The 19,364-nt window shown below is 47.8% G+C and overlaps 1 protein-coding gene across 13 annotated transcripts in view; it reads left to right on the top strand.

The window, feature by feature from the left end:
• The window catches only part of rassf4a (Ras association domain family member 4a), a 299,412-nt gene that overhangs the window by 228,205 nt on the left and 51,843 nt on the right, over positions 1–19,364 (top strand). For 12 of the 13 annotated variants that reach the window (XM_038782775.1, XM_038782776.1, XM_038782774.1 and 9 more), the window contains one exon: positions 16,883–17,031. In XM_038782775.1, coding sequence (XP_038638703.1) covers positions 16,883–17,031 — 149 coding nt within the window. Of the gene's footprint in view, positions 1–15,377; positions 15,904–16,882; positions 17,032–19,364 lie in introns of those variants that run through there. The other variant, XM_038782779.1, reaches the window with a different exon arrangement.

Below are 19,364 nucleotides of genomic sequence, written 5' to 3'. Positions count from 1 at the left end.
GACAATGGATCGGAGTTGTTTGCTCGTGTCTGACTGTAATGCTGGCCATTAACCGCAATTGTAAGAGCGTCCCGAGAGAAAGCATCTGCCGGCACAGGGAGGCGATTGCCTTTTCTTCTGCCTCTCGGTGCGGTCACGGGCGAAGGAGGCTCGGCCCGATGCATCTGCTTGGGAGACCGGAGTGAGGGGTCTGCGTGACTCGAGTCCTGGGTCTTGGAAGGTGTGTCAAACAGGAAAGTGGGCTGTGCTAGCTGGCAGATAGATTTCAGGTAGTCGTCTTGGGTTTGGGAGAGACTGCAGCCACTGCTGAGACCTGCGTCTTTCGTATACAGAGCATCGTGGTACAGCTCGTCATGAGTTTCAAATATCGTGGGCAAGTGGTCCACAGGAATCAGCTGTTTCAACCTCATATCCTAGCAAAGAATCGGGGAGAAGAGAAAAATGTGTTACACTCCGGAATTCAAACATTACCGCAACCTACAGTTCTACTTCAGGACACAAGACCACACCGGGCAAGATTCTCCGGCCACGTCTGCCCGGCGACTGGAGAATCCGGCCCGACATCAATGGATTTCTCCGTTCTTACGTTCTTGCAGTGGGCGTGGTGGAAGAATCCAGCCTATAATTGTTACGGCGCAGGAGACCATTCGGCCCATCAAGTCTGCACTGGCTCGCTGAAAGAACATTCTACCTAATCCTGGCCTTCTCCCCGTAACCTTGCACATTCTCTCTTTCCAGATAGCAATCCAATTCCCTTTTGAATACCTCGTTCAAGCCTGCCTTCATTGCCCTCCTGGGAAATTTTTCCCAGACACCAATTAGTATTATTATCAATCACCCTCTTGGTGAAAAGGTTTTTCCTCACATCACTTCTCCTCTTGCTCATTATTTTGAATCCGTGCCCTGATGCACTCTTGGGTGGGAACAGTGTTTCACTAAAGTAAAGTAATCTTTATTGTCACAAGTTGGCTTATTTGCAATGAAGTTACTGTGAAAAGCCGCTGGTCGCTTCACTCCGGCGCCTGTTCGGGTACACGGAGGGAGAATTCAGAATGTCCAAATTATCTAACAGCACGTCTTTCGGGACTTATGGGAAGAAACCGGAGCACCCGGAGGAAACCCACACAGACACGGGGAGAACGTGCAGACTCCGCACAGACAATGACCCAAGGCGGGAATCGAACCTGGGACTCTGGGGTTGTGAAGCAACTGTGCTACCCACTGTGCTACCGTGCTGCACTATTTACCCTGCCCACACCTCTCTGGATCTGAAATACCTCCAACAAGTCTCCTCTGGGCCTTCGTTTCCCCAAGCAAATCAGGCCCAACCTCTCCAGTCCCTCCTCTGAGCTACCGTTCTTTATCCCTGGAATTATTCTTGTGAATCTCTTCTGTACTCTCTCCCAAGCCTTCACATCCTTCCTCAAGTATGGCCAGAACCGGACGCAGTTCTCCAAATGAGGCGTACCTATAAAAGTGTATTTTACAATAGAGCCAATCGAGCCCCCGCCAATTTAAATGTTATTTCCATTTCAGAATCCCCTCAAGAAATCAGTCCAAGTTAAATCAGTTCTGCCTGGCAGGATCTTGTCACCGTGGTACTTGTAATGAAATGAATATTATGTCTATGTATTTACATTGTGAATTTATCGTCTGTCCTATGTTTTTTCATGTATGGAATGATCTGCCTGGACTGTACGTAGAACAATACTTTTTACTGTAACTCTAAATCTAAATCTAAATGTTAGAGTTTTTAAAAATGACCACAACATTGAAATTCTGAAATCAAAACAGAAATTGGGCAGCACGGTGGGGCAGTAGTTAGCACTGCTGCTTGACGGCGCCGAGGTCCCAGCTTCGATCCAACTTCAGGGTCACTGTCCGTGTGGAGTTTGCACATTCTCCCCGTGTCTGCGTGGGTTCCGCCCCCACAACCCAAAAATGTGCTGGGTGGGTGAATTGGCCACGCTAAATTGTCCCTTGATTGGGAAAAAACAATTGGGCACTCTAAATTTATAAAACAAAAACAGAAATCAAAATAGGAGATTTGTTAACGTCTGTAATATAAAAATGGGTGTATATTTCGTTGTAACCTGCCAGTAGAAGCCTAATCTGAAGTCATATTTCCAGTATTTTAACCTAACCTTCCCTTTCGAATGCTGTGTGAACTCTCATAAAAATCACCGTATATTTTGTCCTTACCTCCCTCAGCTTTCAATGTGCCAAGTTCAATGAAAAGATGATAAAACCATGGGAGCCTGGCATGTACGTACAGCATGTAAACTAGTCCAGTGTCGAACCTCGACGGTCTACCTGCAAATAAGAATTTTGGGCAATGTCCACCTGGCTCCCGCCATGTGTTGCTGAGCTGTGAGAGATACTGCAGCTTTGAGTTTCCCCATAGAACGGCTCAGTTCTATTTATAGACACGAAAGGCCAAAGCAAGTGGCAAGCTGTGCTGTTCAGCATTTCAAATGTACAGGCATTGTGGCCAAGACATGGATGTGCAGCTCGTCCCCATAGCAATGTCATTGGAAAAATCTGAATTGATTAAATAGTTTTATATAATTTCTGCAATTTTCTTTTGCAGCCAACGCAATAGAACATTCAGTGCAGAAGAAGGTCATTCGGCCCATCGAGTCTGCACCGACCCACTAAAGCACTCACTTCCACCCTATCCCCGTAACCCAATAACCCCCTCCTAACCTTTTTTGGCCACTAAGGGCAATTTATCATGGCCAGTCCACCTAACCTGCACGTCTTTGGACTGTGGGAGGAAACCGGGGCACCCGGAGGAAACCCACGCACACACGGGAAGAATGTGCAGACTCCGCACAGACAGTGACCCAGCGGAGAATCGAACCTGGGACCCTGGTGCTGTGAAGCCACAGGGCTATCCACTTGTGCAACCGCGCTGTTTTTTATTGAGTTTTCATATTTTATATATGACAAATTACAAATTATTAGAGAGAAAAAAAAAGAAAACACAAAAATTTAACATGAATATTTACAGGTAAGCATCTTCATAACAACAATTGTGGCCGCCCCCTTTAGCCAGCATACATATTTTACATTCCCCAATATGGCCGAGGCACATGTTTATAGGCATTTATTTAATGTTTGGTTTTGGGCCTTGGCTTGCCAGCAAACCCCCATGGGCTGCCCAATGTTAAATAAAAACAGCAAATGCTGGGAGTGCAATTCTATTAAGCAATTTCTGATTTATTATTTTCATTAACTTCATAACTATCGTTTAACCTAATCTGCTTTCTCCGCTCTCCCCCGCTCTCTCTTTCTTTTTTTGTAGTCCTACTTCACATTATTTAAAGCTAACGTGGATCAACATAACTTCGTTGACCTTGGTTTCCGAGGAAGAATGTCCAGGGTTTAGTCAATCCAGGCTGACACTCCAGGGCAATACTGGGGGAGGGCTGCACTGTCAGAGATGCAAGCCTACACACTGAGCTCTGGAATGGTGGACAGGAAGCGCTTGTATATGCCGTCATATATGCCAAGGACAAACGAGGCATCATTCACATGTGCTTGAAGTCAACATTGGTCTTTTTGCAAATAGAAATTAGGGCTGGTTGAGATCGCCACCCCAACACTGATTTCGCCCCAACGCAGCCAGAATATCTGTGAGCTGCATTGTTGGAAACCAGCCCAACTAAATGCCACCAAGCAAGAATGTGCCTGAATGTGAAGCTAGGAGTGCTCCATCCAGCCTTCCAGAATTGAATGGGAGTCTCCTGAAATGGCACATGAATCTCCAGGTCACTGCTTTTTGGAAGTTCAGGAAATCATTGGATTTCCTTTTTTAAGGAGGTTATTTTACAAGACCATCTGCAACATCAATTTCCTGACGCAGTGCCCCCTCCCCTCGGCTCAGCCGTCGCTGCTCAGGGCAGCCTCTGGCGGGAGAACTTGGGCGAGTGCCATTCAGTGCAGGTCCCCACAAGAGGGGGGACCAGACAGAAGGGCGCTCCTGGGGGTCTCCCAGGGGATCGGAGGCCCTCAGGTGCTTACCCTAAAGGGCAGGGTGGCACCCAGCACTGCCAGTGCCAACTGGGTACCTTGGCACCCCTGGCCTGGAGCCCTGGCAGTGTTATCAGGGTGCCCGAGTGGCAGGCTGGCGCTGCTGGGGTCCCAGGCTGGCATTGAGCCTGGAGATGCCCTGTATAGGTGCAGGAGGTGCGGGGTGACCTAGGGGCGCCTTTATCGATGAGTTGGGGCTTGGGGGGGTGGCGGGAGGGGTGGGGGGGTGTGAAAGAAATGGCGTCCCGATGTCTCCCTGCACTGAGGCGCTCCAGCGGGGTCGGGGTTGCTCAGTGTAGAGAACTGGAGGAAGTGCGGCCTCGGCCTCGCATTCCCCGCTGAGATCCTATTTAAAAACAGGGCAGCCTCCACCCGAGTGACTATATCCGCCACACAGACCCTTAACGGTGGGGCGCAGTTAGGGGATCATCAATCGGGGGGTGGAGGGGGTTCTTGGGAGGTAACATTTCAGAATGGAGGAAAAGAGGATTTCTGGGATATTGGGAGGGGGAGGTGGGAAGTGTTCTGCTGGAAGAGAATGGGAATAGAGAATGGGGGGGGGCTCAGAGAAGAGAAGGGGTGGAGGAATGTGGGCCGAAGGCAGTCGTCTATACTGTAATTGTTCATCTTCTCTTTGTCTACTAATGGGTGGCCACGCACGTGGAATTTATTACGCTCCAGGCGCTGGTATGGAACCAGGAGCAAAAATACTCAACTAAGGGGACTCGGCCTTTTTATGAGGTAAATGCAAGAACATTTGGAGTCATCATGTGATCCAGTTTCTCATGATTGGGTGTCACGAGAAGGCTCCTCTCTGGAGAGAGAGCTGACCGGTGGTGATTTAACCTGAGGGTCGCCACACCTCAGGCGAGGGGCAAGGTGTAGAAGGTGCGACCTTCATGAATAACCCTCAGCCGGTATGGGAATTGTTAGCGTCGCTGTGTGGGCGGCACAGTGGTTAGCACTGCTGCCTCACAGCTCCAGGGACCCAGGTTCAAATCCGTCCTTGGATGACTATGTGGAGTTTGCACTTTCTCCCCCTGTCTACATGGGTTTCCTCCGGGTGCTGCGGTTTCATCCCACAATCCAAATATATGCACGTTAGGTAGATTGACCATGCTACATTGTCCCTTAGTGTCCAAAAGTTAAGGTGGGGTTACGGGGATAGTGGGCTTAAGTCGGGTGCTCTTTTCAAGGGCCGGTGTGGACTCGATGGGCCGAATGGCCTCCTTCTGCACTGTGGGGATTTTATTCTATCACAAGCCAACCATCTAGCCAACTGAGCGAACCTCTACTCAGTACAGAGTGAGAAGATCATCACTGCACAGCAACTGTGAAGAAGGACAGTGAGCATTGCTATCTTAGCTCAGATCAGCCACCTGAGCTGGTCAGTGGTGTCTTCCACCGCACTTTCCAAATCCCCGACCTCTACCATCAAGAGGGACAAGGGCAGGAGATGCACAAGAGCAAAGTACCCCTCCAAATAATCCCATAACTAGGGAAATACATCCTTGTCCCAAAGGAGGTGCAACGAAGACTCATTGGATTGTTACTTGGGTGGAAAGGGATTGCCCAATGAGAAATGATTGAGTAGATAAGGCCTGAATTGCCTCTAATTTCGGAGAATGAGAGTTTATTTAATTGAAACTAATTGTATAACGTTCTTAGTATCTTCACAAAGTGGATGCGGGGGAAAATGTTTCCCCTGGCTGGGGAATCCAGAACTAACGGTCACAGTTTCAGAATAAGGGGTCGGTCATTTAGAACTGAGGTGAGACATTCCTTCACCTAAAGGCTTGCGAATTTTTGGAATTCACTATCCCAAAGAGCTGTGGTTGCTCAGTGCTTGAATGTATTCAAGATTTGGGGCTACAAAGGGACTTAAGGGACAGGGTGATGGTGTGGGAAGGCAGAGCTGAGGTAGAAGATCACCTGTGATCTTGTTGAATGGCAGAACAGACTCGAAGGGCAGAATGGCTTACTATTGTTCCTATTTCTTACAATCTTATCATTGCTAATGATCCCTGGTTTTCTACTTTCACAGTGTTTTGTTATTTGTAACTTGTTACACTAACTTATAACTTGCAGCGGGATAGAGGAATCATAGAATCCCTACCCCGTGCACAAGAAGGCCGCTCAGCCCATCGGGTCTACTCTGATCTCGGAAAGAGCACCCTACCTAGGCCCACTCCTCTGCCCTAACCCCATCTAACCTGCACCTCTTTAGAAAATAAGGGGCAATTTTAGCACTGCCAAGCCACCTAACCCGCACATCTTTGGACTGTGGGAGGAAACCGGAGCACCCGGAGGAAGCCCACCCAGACACGGGGAGAAAGCGCAAAATCCACACAGGCAGTCCACCTGAGGCCGGAATTGAACCACTGTAAGGCGGCACTGCTAACCACTGTGCCACCGTACCACCCCACATGTCTGTTTTACTTCCTGATTAATAACTGCACCTTCCGTTTCCTTTCCATCTCTCGTGTTCAGCTGTCCCTTCAGCCATAGCAAAGGATGTCTACAGGTTGAGATACTTTTGAGATTTTCCCAGGACTGACAGAGCTTTTGTTCCCTGTTGTGACCACTCCCCTTGAATCGACCCGATCTCTCTCTCACTCTGCTTCCCTACGGTATTCTACTTCCGTTGCTCACGTCCATGTGATTCTGCACTGAAACCTTGGAATTGGGCTGACTATCAAAACGTTGGGTGGCAACGTCTCGCTTCTATTTTGTTTGGTCCAATCACCAAGTGATTTGCGACTGTATAGAAAACCTAGACCATAACCAGCTGGCTACGGAGGAGTCTCGACGTCTGTCAAATGAAGCTAATTGTGGAGTGCACTTTCCTGCTTGTTAAACAGTTACTTCACATCTTTTCAAATTATTCTATCTGAGTACAGTTTGCAGTTAGGAATGTATCAGATTTTATTGCGAACGATGGTTCACGATGAATGTTTCACACACGTTTCCTGCTGAAAACCTAGCGGGATAAATAACTAGCAATTTTATTCGGCCCTTACGCCTGATAGATTACTGATAAGTATGCATGGTCGACATAACTAGGAAGTAAACATGCTAAGCAGCTGACATGAGCTGTAATCTCATTTGCTTGCGTGGAACGCAATTTGCATTGTCTCCTTTTGCCTTCCCTATTTTCCCCTCCTTTCTCTCCTCATTTTCTGGCACCTGCACATGTCAGCCATTGTTATCTGGTTGAGATGTTGGGTTACTTGGTGCGTTTGTCACAGCATGGCTTAAGGAAGAAGCAAGGTTCGCAGTGTGCTTCCCATTTCAGCCCCTCCAAGACTGGCCATGTGAGGAATTTGGAAAGTTGAGAACTTGTTGCCAGTGGTTCCGATGGCACCTCTTCGTATTTTAACTAGAGGGAGGGGAGTGTACCTCAACTACCGCAGGCGTTTTGAAGTGAATCTTCAGCATTCTTAAAAGCGGCATGGTGGCACAGCGGTTAGCACTGCTGCCTCACAGCACCAGAGACCCCAGTTCAATTCTGTCCTTGGGTGACCTGTGTGCACTTTCTCCCCGTGTCTGCGTGGGTTTACCCCGGGTGCTCCGGTTTCCTCCCACAGTCCAAAAATGTGCAGGTTAGATGGATTGGCCATGATAAATTGTACAGGAATGTGCAGGTTAGGTGGGGTTGCGGAGAAAGGGTCAGTGCAGACTCGATTGGGCCAAATGGCACTGTAAGGATTCTAGGCAACGTTTCATGGTCGCTATTTGCGATAAGAGGTTTGAAGTTTTTGCAGCAGCTTTAATCCAAAGGAACTCAGTTTAGCTATTGCTCCCGTTAATAGTCTGGTTTACATTCCTTCATGAGATTCCTACACCTTGGGGTCTCGACAGAGCTCTGAAACCAGGTGGCTGAGGGGTACTGGGATAACAGAAGGTGGCATCAAGGTGGGAACCTTACCACTTTGAATAGCCCTCTATTTCCTGTCACGGTAAAATCAACCACGAAAACTACTGAAGATGAATCCTTGCATTCTGATTGAAGCTAATTTTTTTTGTTGTTAATAAAAATGCCACATGTTAAGTTACATTTCTGAAGCAGAACTAGCCAGTCTTAACATATAAGGAAATTATGAATCTTCCAGAAATGGGAAACCAAGGTGAGAACCTGATGACGCATGACGTGTTGCAAAAGGTTCAGGGCGAAGGCATTGGGTCTTTCCTCTCGCATGCGTCTATCTCGGCAGTGCAGAAATATCTCAAATTTCCCTCTCACACGGTTCGGATTTGGTACATCGGGGCCGGCATAGCAACGGGAGTTTGACGTGTGAGGTGTAACTAGACATCAGACAATTAGTGAGGTGCAACGGTGCAGCACCATCTCAAAGGCACGGGCACAACCATTGGAGCTGGCTCCCGCCCAGCGCTGAGTTCAGAATCTCACTGTCAGGCCCGGAATTCTCCGGCCGTTGGGAATCTCTTTTCCCACCAGCAGCGCACCCCTCGCCTGCGGTTTTCCCGGAAATCCCATTGACAAGCGGCGGGAAGAGAGAATCGCGGCTGTGGCATCGGAAAATCCCATCCCTTACAACTGGAGTCTTTGAGCCGGGTCTCTGATTTTATTATATGGAAAGTTTGCATTAGAATGACCATAGGAATGCTTTCAATTAGGGGCAGCACGGTGGCACAGTGGTTAGCACTGCTGCCTCACGGCTCTGAGGTCCCACGTTCGATCCCAGCTCTGGGTCACTGTCCGTGTGGAGTTTGAACATTCTCCCCATGTTTGCGTGGGTTTCGCCCCCACAATCCAAAGATGTGCAGGCTAGGTGGATTGGCCACGCTAAATTGCCCCTTAATTGGAAAAAATGAATTGGGTACTCTAAATTTATTTTTTAAAAAGTAAAAAGAATTCTTTTAATTGTAAAGATAATAAGCCACTAGTGCAAGGCATGTACACTCAGCAGTTGTGAATGCTTAGGAGTGGGCAGCACGGTGGCGCAGTGGGTTAGCACTGCAGTCTCACGGCACTGAGGTCCCAGGTTTGATCCCGGCTCTGGGTCACTGTCCGTGTGGAGTTTGTACATTATCCCCGTGTTTGCGTGGGTTTCACCCCCACAACCCAAAGATGTGCCGGGTAGGTGGATTGGCCACGCTAAATTGCCCCTTAATTGGAAAAAATGAATTGGGAACTCTAAATTTATTTTTAAAAAGTGAATGCATAGGAGTCAAAGGAAAAGTTCAGTCCTTTTGGACAAATCTGATACTTGCTCAGATTTGCTTAGCTCTCGAATTCTTGTTTACATCAGATGGGTTCACTTTGTTTGATCAGCGACTTCCAGAGATTAATTAGCATTTTCCTTCATAGACTCAACATTTATAATAATCGATAACTAACGTTTCCTGAAACTGAAGCGAGTTCAGGTAATTACCCATCACAGAATTATACAGCAAGTGTTATTTATTTATCTGTATGGACCTGCCCATCTCAATAAGCCACCCTGACAGATGGAAGGAAAGGAATACACATCCACAAGAACACGCAATATCAATCAATCTGCTCCATTTCGACAGATTACGATGCATTTTAAAGTAAAATCTTACCTTTATCAGAGATGAGAAGTTCTGTCACACCGGATCCGGGATGTCTGATGTTTAATTTTGCTTTTATAAAATACTTGATCCTAAATAATAATGTAACTCCCAATTACTGTGCACCCATTCACACAGAGACAAGCAGTCGTTGGGGATGCTTCACATATATTCCTGTGAAGGTGTCTGATCTTATTGGAGCAACGCATAAAGCTCACTGCAGCTGTAACCTCAGAAGACCCGAGATAAAATGTAGTTGACAAAACCTGGAGTGGATTTAGGTTCCTTTGGCGGAGAAATCTCTCCAGAGTCCACCAGGGTTCTAGAATTTATGCAGAGTGTTTCATAGATAAGGTTCATAGATGTTTACAGCACAGAAGGAGGCCATGCGACCCTTGTGTCCATGCCAGTCAACAAATATGATCCCATTTTCCAACGCCTGACTCATAGCCCTGGAGGTTACGATAACGCAGGTGAAATCTATGTACTTCTTAGAATGTGTCAGCACGGTGGTTAGCTCTGCTGCCTCCCAGCATCAGGGACCCCGGGTGCGATTCCAGCCTTGGGTGACTATGGAGTTTGCACGTTCTCCCTGTGTCTGCGTGGGTTTCCTCCGGGTGCTCCGGTTTCCTCCAACAGTCCAAAGATGTGCAGCTTAGGTGGATTGGCCAGGCTAAATTGCCACTGAGTGTCCAAAAGGTTAGGAGGGGTTATGTGGATAGGGCGGGAAGGTGGGCCTAGGTAGGGTGCTCTTTTGAACGGTCAGCGCAGACTAGATGGGCTGAATGGCTTCCTTCTGCACTGTGGGGATTCTATGAGAGTTTCTGACTCAATCATCCTTTCAAGCAGTGAGTTTCAGACTCCCTTCTCCCTTTGGGTGAAAAAGTTTCTCTTGTACTCTCCCCTTGTACCTCTTATCTTAAATCTATGCCCCCTGGTTATTGACCCCTCTACTAATGGAATAGTGCCTTCATATCCACTGTATCTGTGCCCCTCATAATCTATACACCTCTATTTGGTATGTCTCATTGGCAGACTTCAGTCTCATAAGATGATGGTTTGTGCCTTGTGGTAAACTCTGGGTTCACCATCGCCTGGTGTGTCTCACTCTGGTACGGCAATCTCTGCCGCCTTTGTTGTGGTTGACGTCAGTGGGCTGAGAAGGTGCATGGTCTCTGCTTTCTCCAGGTCCGCTTCTCGGCCGGCTCAGTTTTTTGTTTCCGCTCACCTGTTCCAAAGACCCTCCAAACAATCAGCCTCCAGAGATCACGGCCATCGGCAACCATCTCCCAATCAGATTGACATTGGCAAGCCCCTAGTGTCTGGGTGAAGGGAGTTGGCATGCCTGCCACTTTTGTGCGCTGGCTTGCTGCTCATTTTTACCTCTGGCTTGCACACAATGTGATAAGGGAGCTGAATGTGTAAGATTCTCCCAGACAATACACAGCCTCTCCGTCGGCAAGCCCTTCCTCGGTGGTGACACACGGAACCTGGGTCCCAGACAGTCCCAGGCTTAAAACTTTAGAGGGACACGGAGGAGGTATGATCCCCAGTCATACAGTGAGCAGACCCACCAAACATACCATGGCGCGCATGGGGCCAGAACCCCCCACCTGTGGGCAAGTAGCTCCACTATCCTGTGGATATTTCGGGAGAGTCGAAGGCTCAGGATTAAACCTTGACAAAACTCGAGAGTGGAGCCAAAACGGGACTGCTGCAGACAGTGGTTCAGTTAAATAGATTAGGAAGGTTCCATGTTTTATCCAAAGTACGCACAGAGATAAAATAGTCCCAGCAGTGTGCAGCAAGTCTATAACTGGCATCAGTTAGACCTTATTTATTTAGGGAGGAGAAAAACAGAAGGAGTTTCCTTCCCCTAATCAGTGACATGTGTTGAATGGTGTTGAGTGAGGATAGGGCCATGCTATTTCTGTAAAGCCCCGTGTGATTAATTGGTGCAATGATCACCACTTGTCAAAACTCACATGTGAATAATGTCTGCTTGTGCAATGACCAGAAGCTCTAAAATATATCCCCATAGAAGTTCCAACATCTACCAGGAGAGGCAGGAAGATCTGGGGCGGGATTCTCCGACCCCCCGCCGGGTTGGAGAATTTCCCGGGGGGGGGGGGGGGGGGGGGGGCGGTGTGAATCCCGCCCCCGCCGGCCGCCGAATTCTCTGGCACCGGAGATTCGCCGGAGGCGGGAATCGCGCCGTGTCGGTCGGCGGCCGCTCACAGCGATTCTCCGGCCCGTGATGGGCCAAAGTCCCGCTGGTTCTTTGCCAGTCCCGTTGGCGTAAATTAGACTAGGTCCCTTACCGGCGGCTCCTGGCAGCACGGGCGGGCTCCGGGGGGGCGCGGGGCGATCTGGCCCCGGATCGTGCCTCCACGGTGGCCTGGCCCGCGATCGGGGCCCACCGATCCGCGGGCGGGTCTGTGCCGTGGGGGCGCTCTTTTCCTACGCGCCGGCCGTGCCAGCCTCCAAGATGGCAGACGCGTTGGTGAACCCCCCCCCCCCCACTGCGCATGCACGGGGATGGTGTCAGCAGCCGCTGACACTCCCGCGCATGCGTGGACCCGCGCCAAAGGCCTTCCACGCTGGCCGGCGCGGCGCAAACCACTCCGGCGCCGTCCTAGCCCCTGAAGGTGCCGAGGATTCACGCCACTCCATCCCGCCGGGATCCCCCGCCCCGCCGGGTACGGGAGAATCCTGCCTCTGGTCAAGATAAAATTCCTTCAGGCCAATTTCCCCATTTAATGCTTTTCCTAAACGATACCCAAACATTTGTAATTGGATCTAAAACAGTTCTTAAGATATTTTATAGGATTCTGTGCCCTGTTCTGGAAGTGTTATTGTTTCTCGGACTCTATGCCCTGTTCCAGGATTATTTCTGTATTGCAAATTAGCAGCTGTCCATCAGGAATTGGGTTAATTAATCAAAGCCAGACACAGTCCATTGATTCCTGCATTGTTTTACCTTGCTTTCTGAAGACCAGCTTCTCATATGTATCTGCTGCACGCATTCAGACTTGAAGGCTATGGGAATTTTGGTAAAATTGACTTTTTGTTCTGATTTAAAATATTAAATTGGATAAAAAGACATTTTGCGTGATTTTGTCAAAGGTGCTGAGTAACAATTCATTCACAATTTGGAGCATTAAAAGATTGTAGGTGTAGAGTTATATTTCGACAAGTAACAGCCCCCCCCCATGAGGAGATTTGCAAACCTTCCTTGATAATAATTGTGTTCATCAATATTTAAGGTTGCAGGACACCTTTAAATATTCTTAATTAAAAAGGCGAGGGGTGGGGACAAAATTCCTGACCTTTGATGAAATATGAAAGCTGATATTCTGTTCGGTGGGAAGGATGTTGAATCAATTGCGTAATGCACCATTTTGAACTCTTCTAGTACTTAAGAAATCTGAGATTTCTGTTATGGATTTGAGAAGTGTATCTCCCAATAACTAACCCCAAAAATGAGGGAATACCCGTTTGTCTTCAGTGGACAATATTTTGACTACATCCTTCATTCATCCCGAGGAGCGAAGTTTGCGCCATACAGGAATTCCCCGCCCCCGGAAGCGGGTGTCCCAAGCCGATACCTTTCCCAATCCAAGCTACCAGTGCAGTGCAGAAGGAGGCTATTTGGCCCATTGAGTCTGCACTGACCCTCTGAAAGAGCACCCTACCCTGGCCCACACCCCCACCCCATGCCCATAAACCAACCTAACCTTTGGACACTAAGGAGCAACTTAGCATGGCCAATCCATCTGATGAAAATCCAGCCCATTATAGTTCATTCATTCGGCAATTTTCATAGAATGTCTTGATGGAATCTCTACAGGTTAGGCCTGTCAATTCCACGTCGCGGTGGCACAGTTAGCACTGCTGCCTCATAGCCCCAGGGACCTGAGTTCAATTCCGGCCTTGAGTGACTGTGTGGAGTTTGTACGTTCTCCCCGTGTCTGCGTGGGGTTTCCTCCCGGTGTTCTAGTTTCCTCCCACAGTCCAAAAATGAGCAGGTCAGGTGGATTGGCCATGCTAAATTGCCCCTTTGTATCCAAAGGTTAGGTGGGGTTATGGGGAAGGGCTGGGGTGTTGACCTGAGTAGGGTGCTCTTTCAGAGGGTCAGTGTATACTCAATGGGCCGAATGGCCTTCTTCTGCACTGCACTGCAGGTATTCGATGCCTTATGTATTTTTTGTCTGCACTGATCCTTTGAAAGAGCACTCTACCCATGTCCATCCCGCGCCCTTTGCCCTGTAACCCCATAACCTAACCTGCACATCTTTGGACACTAAGGAGCAATTTAGCATGGCCAATCCACCTAAACTGCACATCTTTGGACTGTGGGAGGAAACCGGAGGAAACCCACGCAGAGACACGAGGCAAACGTACAAACTCTACACAAGACAGTGACCCAAGGCTGGAGTTGAACCTGGGTCCCTGCAGTGAAGCAGCAGCGCTAACCCCTGTGCCACCGCAGATAGACATTGCGTCACCCATTCACTTGGACGGTTCTGTTCACTCAACTCAACAGAACAAACACATGAAGCTCCACTCAGGCAACACACAGCAGCAGCTTGTAAAAAATAGGCTCAGAACAACTTACCTTGCTGATTAAAGGACTTAACACTAATCGAGGTACAAGGTCAGTAGACAAAAGCTGCTGAAGCCTGTGTCCAAATCCTGGACAGAGGAATCATGGCATTAACTCTACAACCGATCTGCCCTCAACATTCTGAATTATATCCAAAGATTACAAAGAAATTGGTGATGGGGAACAGAGTTGAACATGTCTAAGATCGGTGTGGATTCATTTCATCGTGACGCAAAATCTTAATTCACGTTTCAGGAATTCAGAACAGTAACTACCCCAACCCTTCTCTCACACCTAATCTTAAGGTGAATGGACGGAATATAATGGGAACCGTGTGCCTGTATTCCCATTATGTCTCCCAGCAAACACCGATTAAATGCAGCCATGGGGGCTGTCGAGTGGCGAGGCGAGGGTGTTTAAAAGGACCACCTCAGTTCTCTGGCACTACATCCCAGTTGCTTTGTTAAATATTAGGCTCTCTACCCCTCACCCTTCACACCCCCTCACCCCTCCAACCCATCCCCATGCCAGCCCATGATCCTACCCACCCCCGAACGGCCACTCACACCCTCCAGGCCAATCCCATTCACTCAGTACACACTCTGTACCGAACTCGTGAACCCTATGGTAACAATGGCATGTGTGGAAATGCTTTAAAAAAGAGCCATTCATAATTTTCTTCAAAAGAAAATCTGCTGCTGCAACGTGATAAAAGTTTCAATCAACCGAACCGTTAAAGTATCAATGGCAGAAACTGTAAGCATTTGACACCTCTTTATCTTGTGGAAATAAATATTGAACCAGTGACAAAATAGATTTTTTTTTTAAACTGTTACAAAGATATCAGTATGGCAATCTGTGCACCTGTTTCAACAGAGTAAAGCTTGTATGGAAGTGTGGGCTCTCAGCCAAGCATGCATATGTATCCTTGAGAAACTGGCACACTATACAATGATGTTATGGGAACGAGGAGAAGTCTTTCCCATCATGGACCTGGCCAGTTTGGGAAAGCAGCATGCAGGCTTACTGTCTGTGAACTTCTGCTGCACCAGCCAAAACGGGGAGCACCAAGATGGCGGCAGGAATCCCATCTGCCAGCCCAATGTCCCATCTGCATTGTTTATGAAATATACAGGTCTTTACGTATTCCAGAATGCAGGGTAACATTTTGTAAGATAGGTCTAAAATGTGTTGTATTTACCGATATGTTTTGGCGGGTCTGATACTCTTTCCTAACTGTGTGTATCCCAGGTACATCAATTAAGAGCTTCCAGAATTTATCAGGAGCTAGCTGGAAGCTGCGAGGTGCTCCAATCTATTTCTGGGTGTTCCTTTGTCTGAAGCAGACACCGAGCTTCATAGCACAAGTATGACTGGACCACACACTGCTGTGCAACTGTGTAGGGGTTCCCGTGGTCACTGGCACAAAATCAACTGCCCTGTTATCCCGTCTTAAAGTCTTGGCTCCTCACAGAGCAACAAGATTGCAAACCGAGGAGCTGTGATTCCTTTCTGGACGCTATACAGGCAGTCCTGGGCTTTACAGCGTTTGGGTCACACTGAACTGATCAGAGGATAGGTGCAGACTCGATGGGCCGAATGACCTCCTTCTGCACTGTCAGGATTATTTTGAGCAGCAGGGGAATTCTCCCAGTGTCAGATCAACAGAAATGCTGGAATTAGCAACAGTCGCTGAGAACCTTCAGGTACACCTGACTTCTTTTTTCACGAGATGGTCTCTTTTTATTGTGAACCTTGAACGGCTGCGCGGAAGCTTGATTCGCCTTGAATTCTGCTCCTGTGTGTCTCACGCGAAGCATCTGGTTTAGCTCACTCGGCTAAATCGCTGGCTTTTAAAGCAGACCAAGGTAGATCAGCAGCACGGTTCGATTCCCGTACCAGCCTCCCCGGACAGGCGCCGGAATGTGGCGACTAGGGGCTTTTCACAGTAACTTCATTGAAGCCTACTCGTGACAATAAGCGATTTTCATTTCATCTCGAAACATTCTCAAGAGCTTCTACACCATGGCAACTCTTGCAAGGACGTACGGCCAAATCAAAGCTGTGAGTGAAGCTGTGAGTGAAACAACATCTCATCCTCCGATTAGGCACGCTACAACCTTCCGGTCTCAACATCAAATTCAACAACTTCAGATGATTAGCTCTACCCCACCTCGATCCCCTTGTTTTCATCCCATTTCATTTTAGCTGTCTTTTACCATTTCTTTCTCTCTTGTCTATAGATACATTTCCCCCCCTATCTTATCCCCTCCTTTCCTTACCTTTTCTCCCCTTTGCTTCCCCTTCCCTTCCCCCCACATCTACATCTGTCAGAGTTTACCGTCTGATGTTAGTTTCGCTGCTGTTTGGCCTTTTACACCTTTTGTTCTCTCTGGGGACTGCCATTAGCACTCTTTCCCCGGTTTCTGTGGCCATGACTCATCTTTCATTCTCTCATTCCACAATATAAATATTTCCCACATTCTCTGTCTGTTAGCTTTGACAAAGGGTCACCTGCACTCGAAATTTAGCTCTTTTCTCTCCCTACAGTTGCTGCCAGACCTGCTGAGATTTTCCTGCATTTTCTCTTTGCTGGCATTTTTGGAATAGTCTGTTGTCGGTTTACAGAGTGGCAGGTCGTACCTCTGTTTGCTAATGATTTTAATACAATTGTCTTTGCTTTAGGATGGAACAGAGCTGATCATTGAGGGCCTTTTGAACATATCCTGGGGGCTGAGAAGACCAATACGTCTCCAGATGCATGACGATAACGAGCGAATATGTTTCTCAGGCTCCAAACTGCTGCGATTAGGACAACAGACTGGTTTGTACAAGTAAGTCACAAGGAGGAGTTTTCTTTTAAGATGTTGGGTATGCAGCCAGCAGTGCATTACGTTGAGCAGACAGGAAAGATGTGTTCTGAAGGAAAGGGTGTGATCCCACTCGAGCTTTGGAATGGCTGTCGCCCAGACCCTGGCCTTGTTTTCATTTTATTCTTACACGGTATGTGAACGTCGCTGGCTAGACCCATCACTTATTGCCCGTCCCTAATTTCCCTTGAGCAGGTGGTGGTGAGCCATTTCATTGAGACCGGGTGGTGTAGGTACACCCGCAGTGCTGTTAGGGAGGGAGTTCCAGGATTCTGGTCTGCTCGTGCCAGGTTTCCCTCTTTCCTCAGGAACATCACTGCTTCCAAAGACACCAGAAACACTGAGCAGGGTTAGCTGTCTCCAGGGAACCTGTAAACAAAACAAATATATTTTAACAAGTAGCTCAAAATCGCCACGCATTTCTCTCCTGTTTGACTGAAATACAAGAGTGTATTTCTGGTATTAAATGATGAAACGCAGGCAAAGAATTGTCATTGGCTCTAATCCCCTGTATTTGTTTGCATCATTCTGATCTGGCCTTTGCCTAGACAGTCATGGGAAATCGATTAGTGTCGTTCGGACCTTTTTCGAGGGGCTGGGTTAAAATCTTTTCCCTTTACTTGATGAATAAATGCCATGGTTTCCTCCCACAAGTCCTGAATTGGACATTCTGAATTCTCCCTCAGTGTACCTGGCAAACGCTTTACCAACAGTACCATCGCTTTACCATGGGCAGCACGGTAGCATTGTGGATAGCATAATTGCTTCACAGCTCCAGGGTCCCAGGTTCGATTCCGGCTTGGGTCACTGTCTGTGCGGAGTCTGCACATCCTCCCCGTGTCTGCGTGGGTTTCCTCCGGGCGCTCCGGTTTCCTCCCACAAGTCCCGAAAGACGTGCTGTGAGGTGAATTGGACATTCTGAATTCTCCCTCCGTGCACCCGAACAGGCGCCGGAATGTGGCAACTAGGGGATTTTCACAGTAACTTCACTGCAGTGTTAATGTAAGCCTACTTGTGACACTAATAAAGATTATTATTAATTATTATTAAAAGTTGAAATGATTATCATCACCTTTCTCACAAATAACAGGTGTAAATGTTTACGTTCTTGTTTCTAACACCTGATAATGATTACCCTAAAAATGCAAACTTTTATAAATTAAATTTGGAGTACCCAATTTTTTTTTTCCAATTAAGGGGCAATTTAGCGTGGCCAATCCACCTACCCTGCACATCTTCGGGTTGTGGGGGCGAAACCCACGCAAACACGGGGAGAATGTGCGAACTCCACACGGACAGTGACCCGGAGCCGGGATCGAACCTGGGACCTCGGCGCCGTGAGGCAGCAGGGCTAACCCACTGCGCCACCGTGCTGCTGAAAAAGCAAACATTTAGGCATTGTGATTAATAGACACCCGGTCTCATCATTTGGATGTGAGCAAGTACCGGTGATTTGTACATCTTCCAGGCGGGATAGATAGAATTGTGTGTTCAGATGCGCCTGGTACAGATATTCACTGGTGAAAATAGATTGTTGAAATTAATGTCTTTGCTTTGAGCCAAGAGCAGAAGAAATTGCCAGATCAGAGCAAGTTATTTTTAACGTCCTTTATGAAGGAAATAAAGAGCTTGAAGTTTTATTACTTTTCCAATATAAAGAGAAGTATGGATACTGAGACATTATAGGCCTGGTTTTCCTCTGCCTGATCCCCTTCTGTACCCATTCCTAGGAAGGGAGGAAAGGGCCTGATCACTAACCTGCTTTGTGCATGATGTCCATGTTCTTTTGAAAAGCTCCCGGCAAAGACACAAGACTCCACCCAAAATGGCCAGAGGCATTCAAATGGTGTGTGAATGCCGGAACATTTCACACATCATTTTCCTGGGCTGTGCCTTTCCCGAAAACCCCTTCAGATCGCCAAGTCTTTCTCCTTTGGAAAGAGATTTGTTCTGTGCAGTTTGAAAATGCTCCATGATGTAATTCACAATCAACCTCACTCTCGCTGATTAGAAATCTCATTCCAAACGTCACCACCTGCACCATCCGTGTTTTGGAAAAAGTCTTGTGTTTGTACAGAAACTAAACAGCAACAACAAGAATGACAGCTTTCTGCCCTCTGTGAGGAGCAATTATATTCATTGTTATTCGCCAAAGATATTCCTCTTCAAATTGTTTAAGGTTCCATAATGCTATTTTACCTTGTTTTCTGAGTCGGAGGTCAGTGGTAACATCCCTACTGCTGTATCAAAAGCTCTGGGTTCAAGTCCAACACCAGGGTTGTTCTCCACAGAAGGAC

Source organism: Scyliorhinus canicula, chromosome 22, assembly GCF_902713615.1.
Source record: "Scyliorhinus canicula chromosome 22, sScyCan1.1, whole genome shotgun sequence".
Taxonomy (NCBI): Eukaryota; Metazoa; Chordata; class Chondrichthyes; order Carcharhiniformes; family Scyliorhinidae; genus Scyliorhinus; species Scyliorhinus canicula.
The sequence above is the reverse complement of the archived record's forward strand: the minus strand, read 5'-3'. Positions and strand labels throughout refer to the sequence as shown.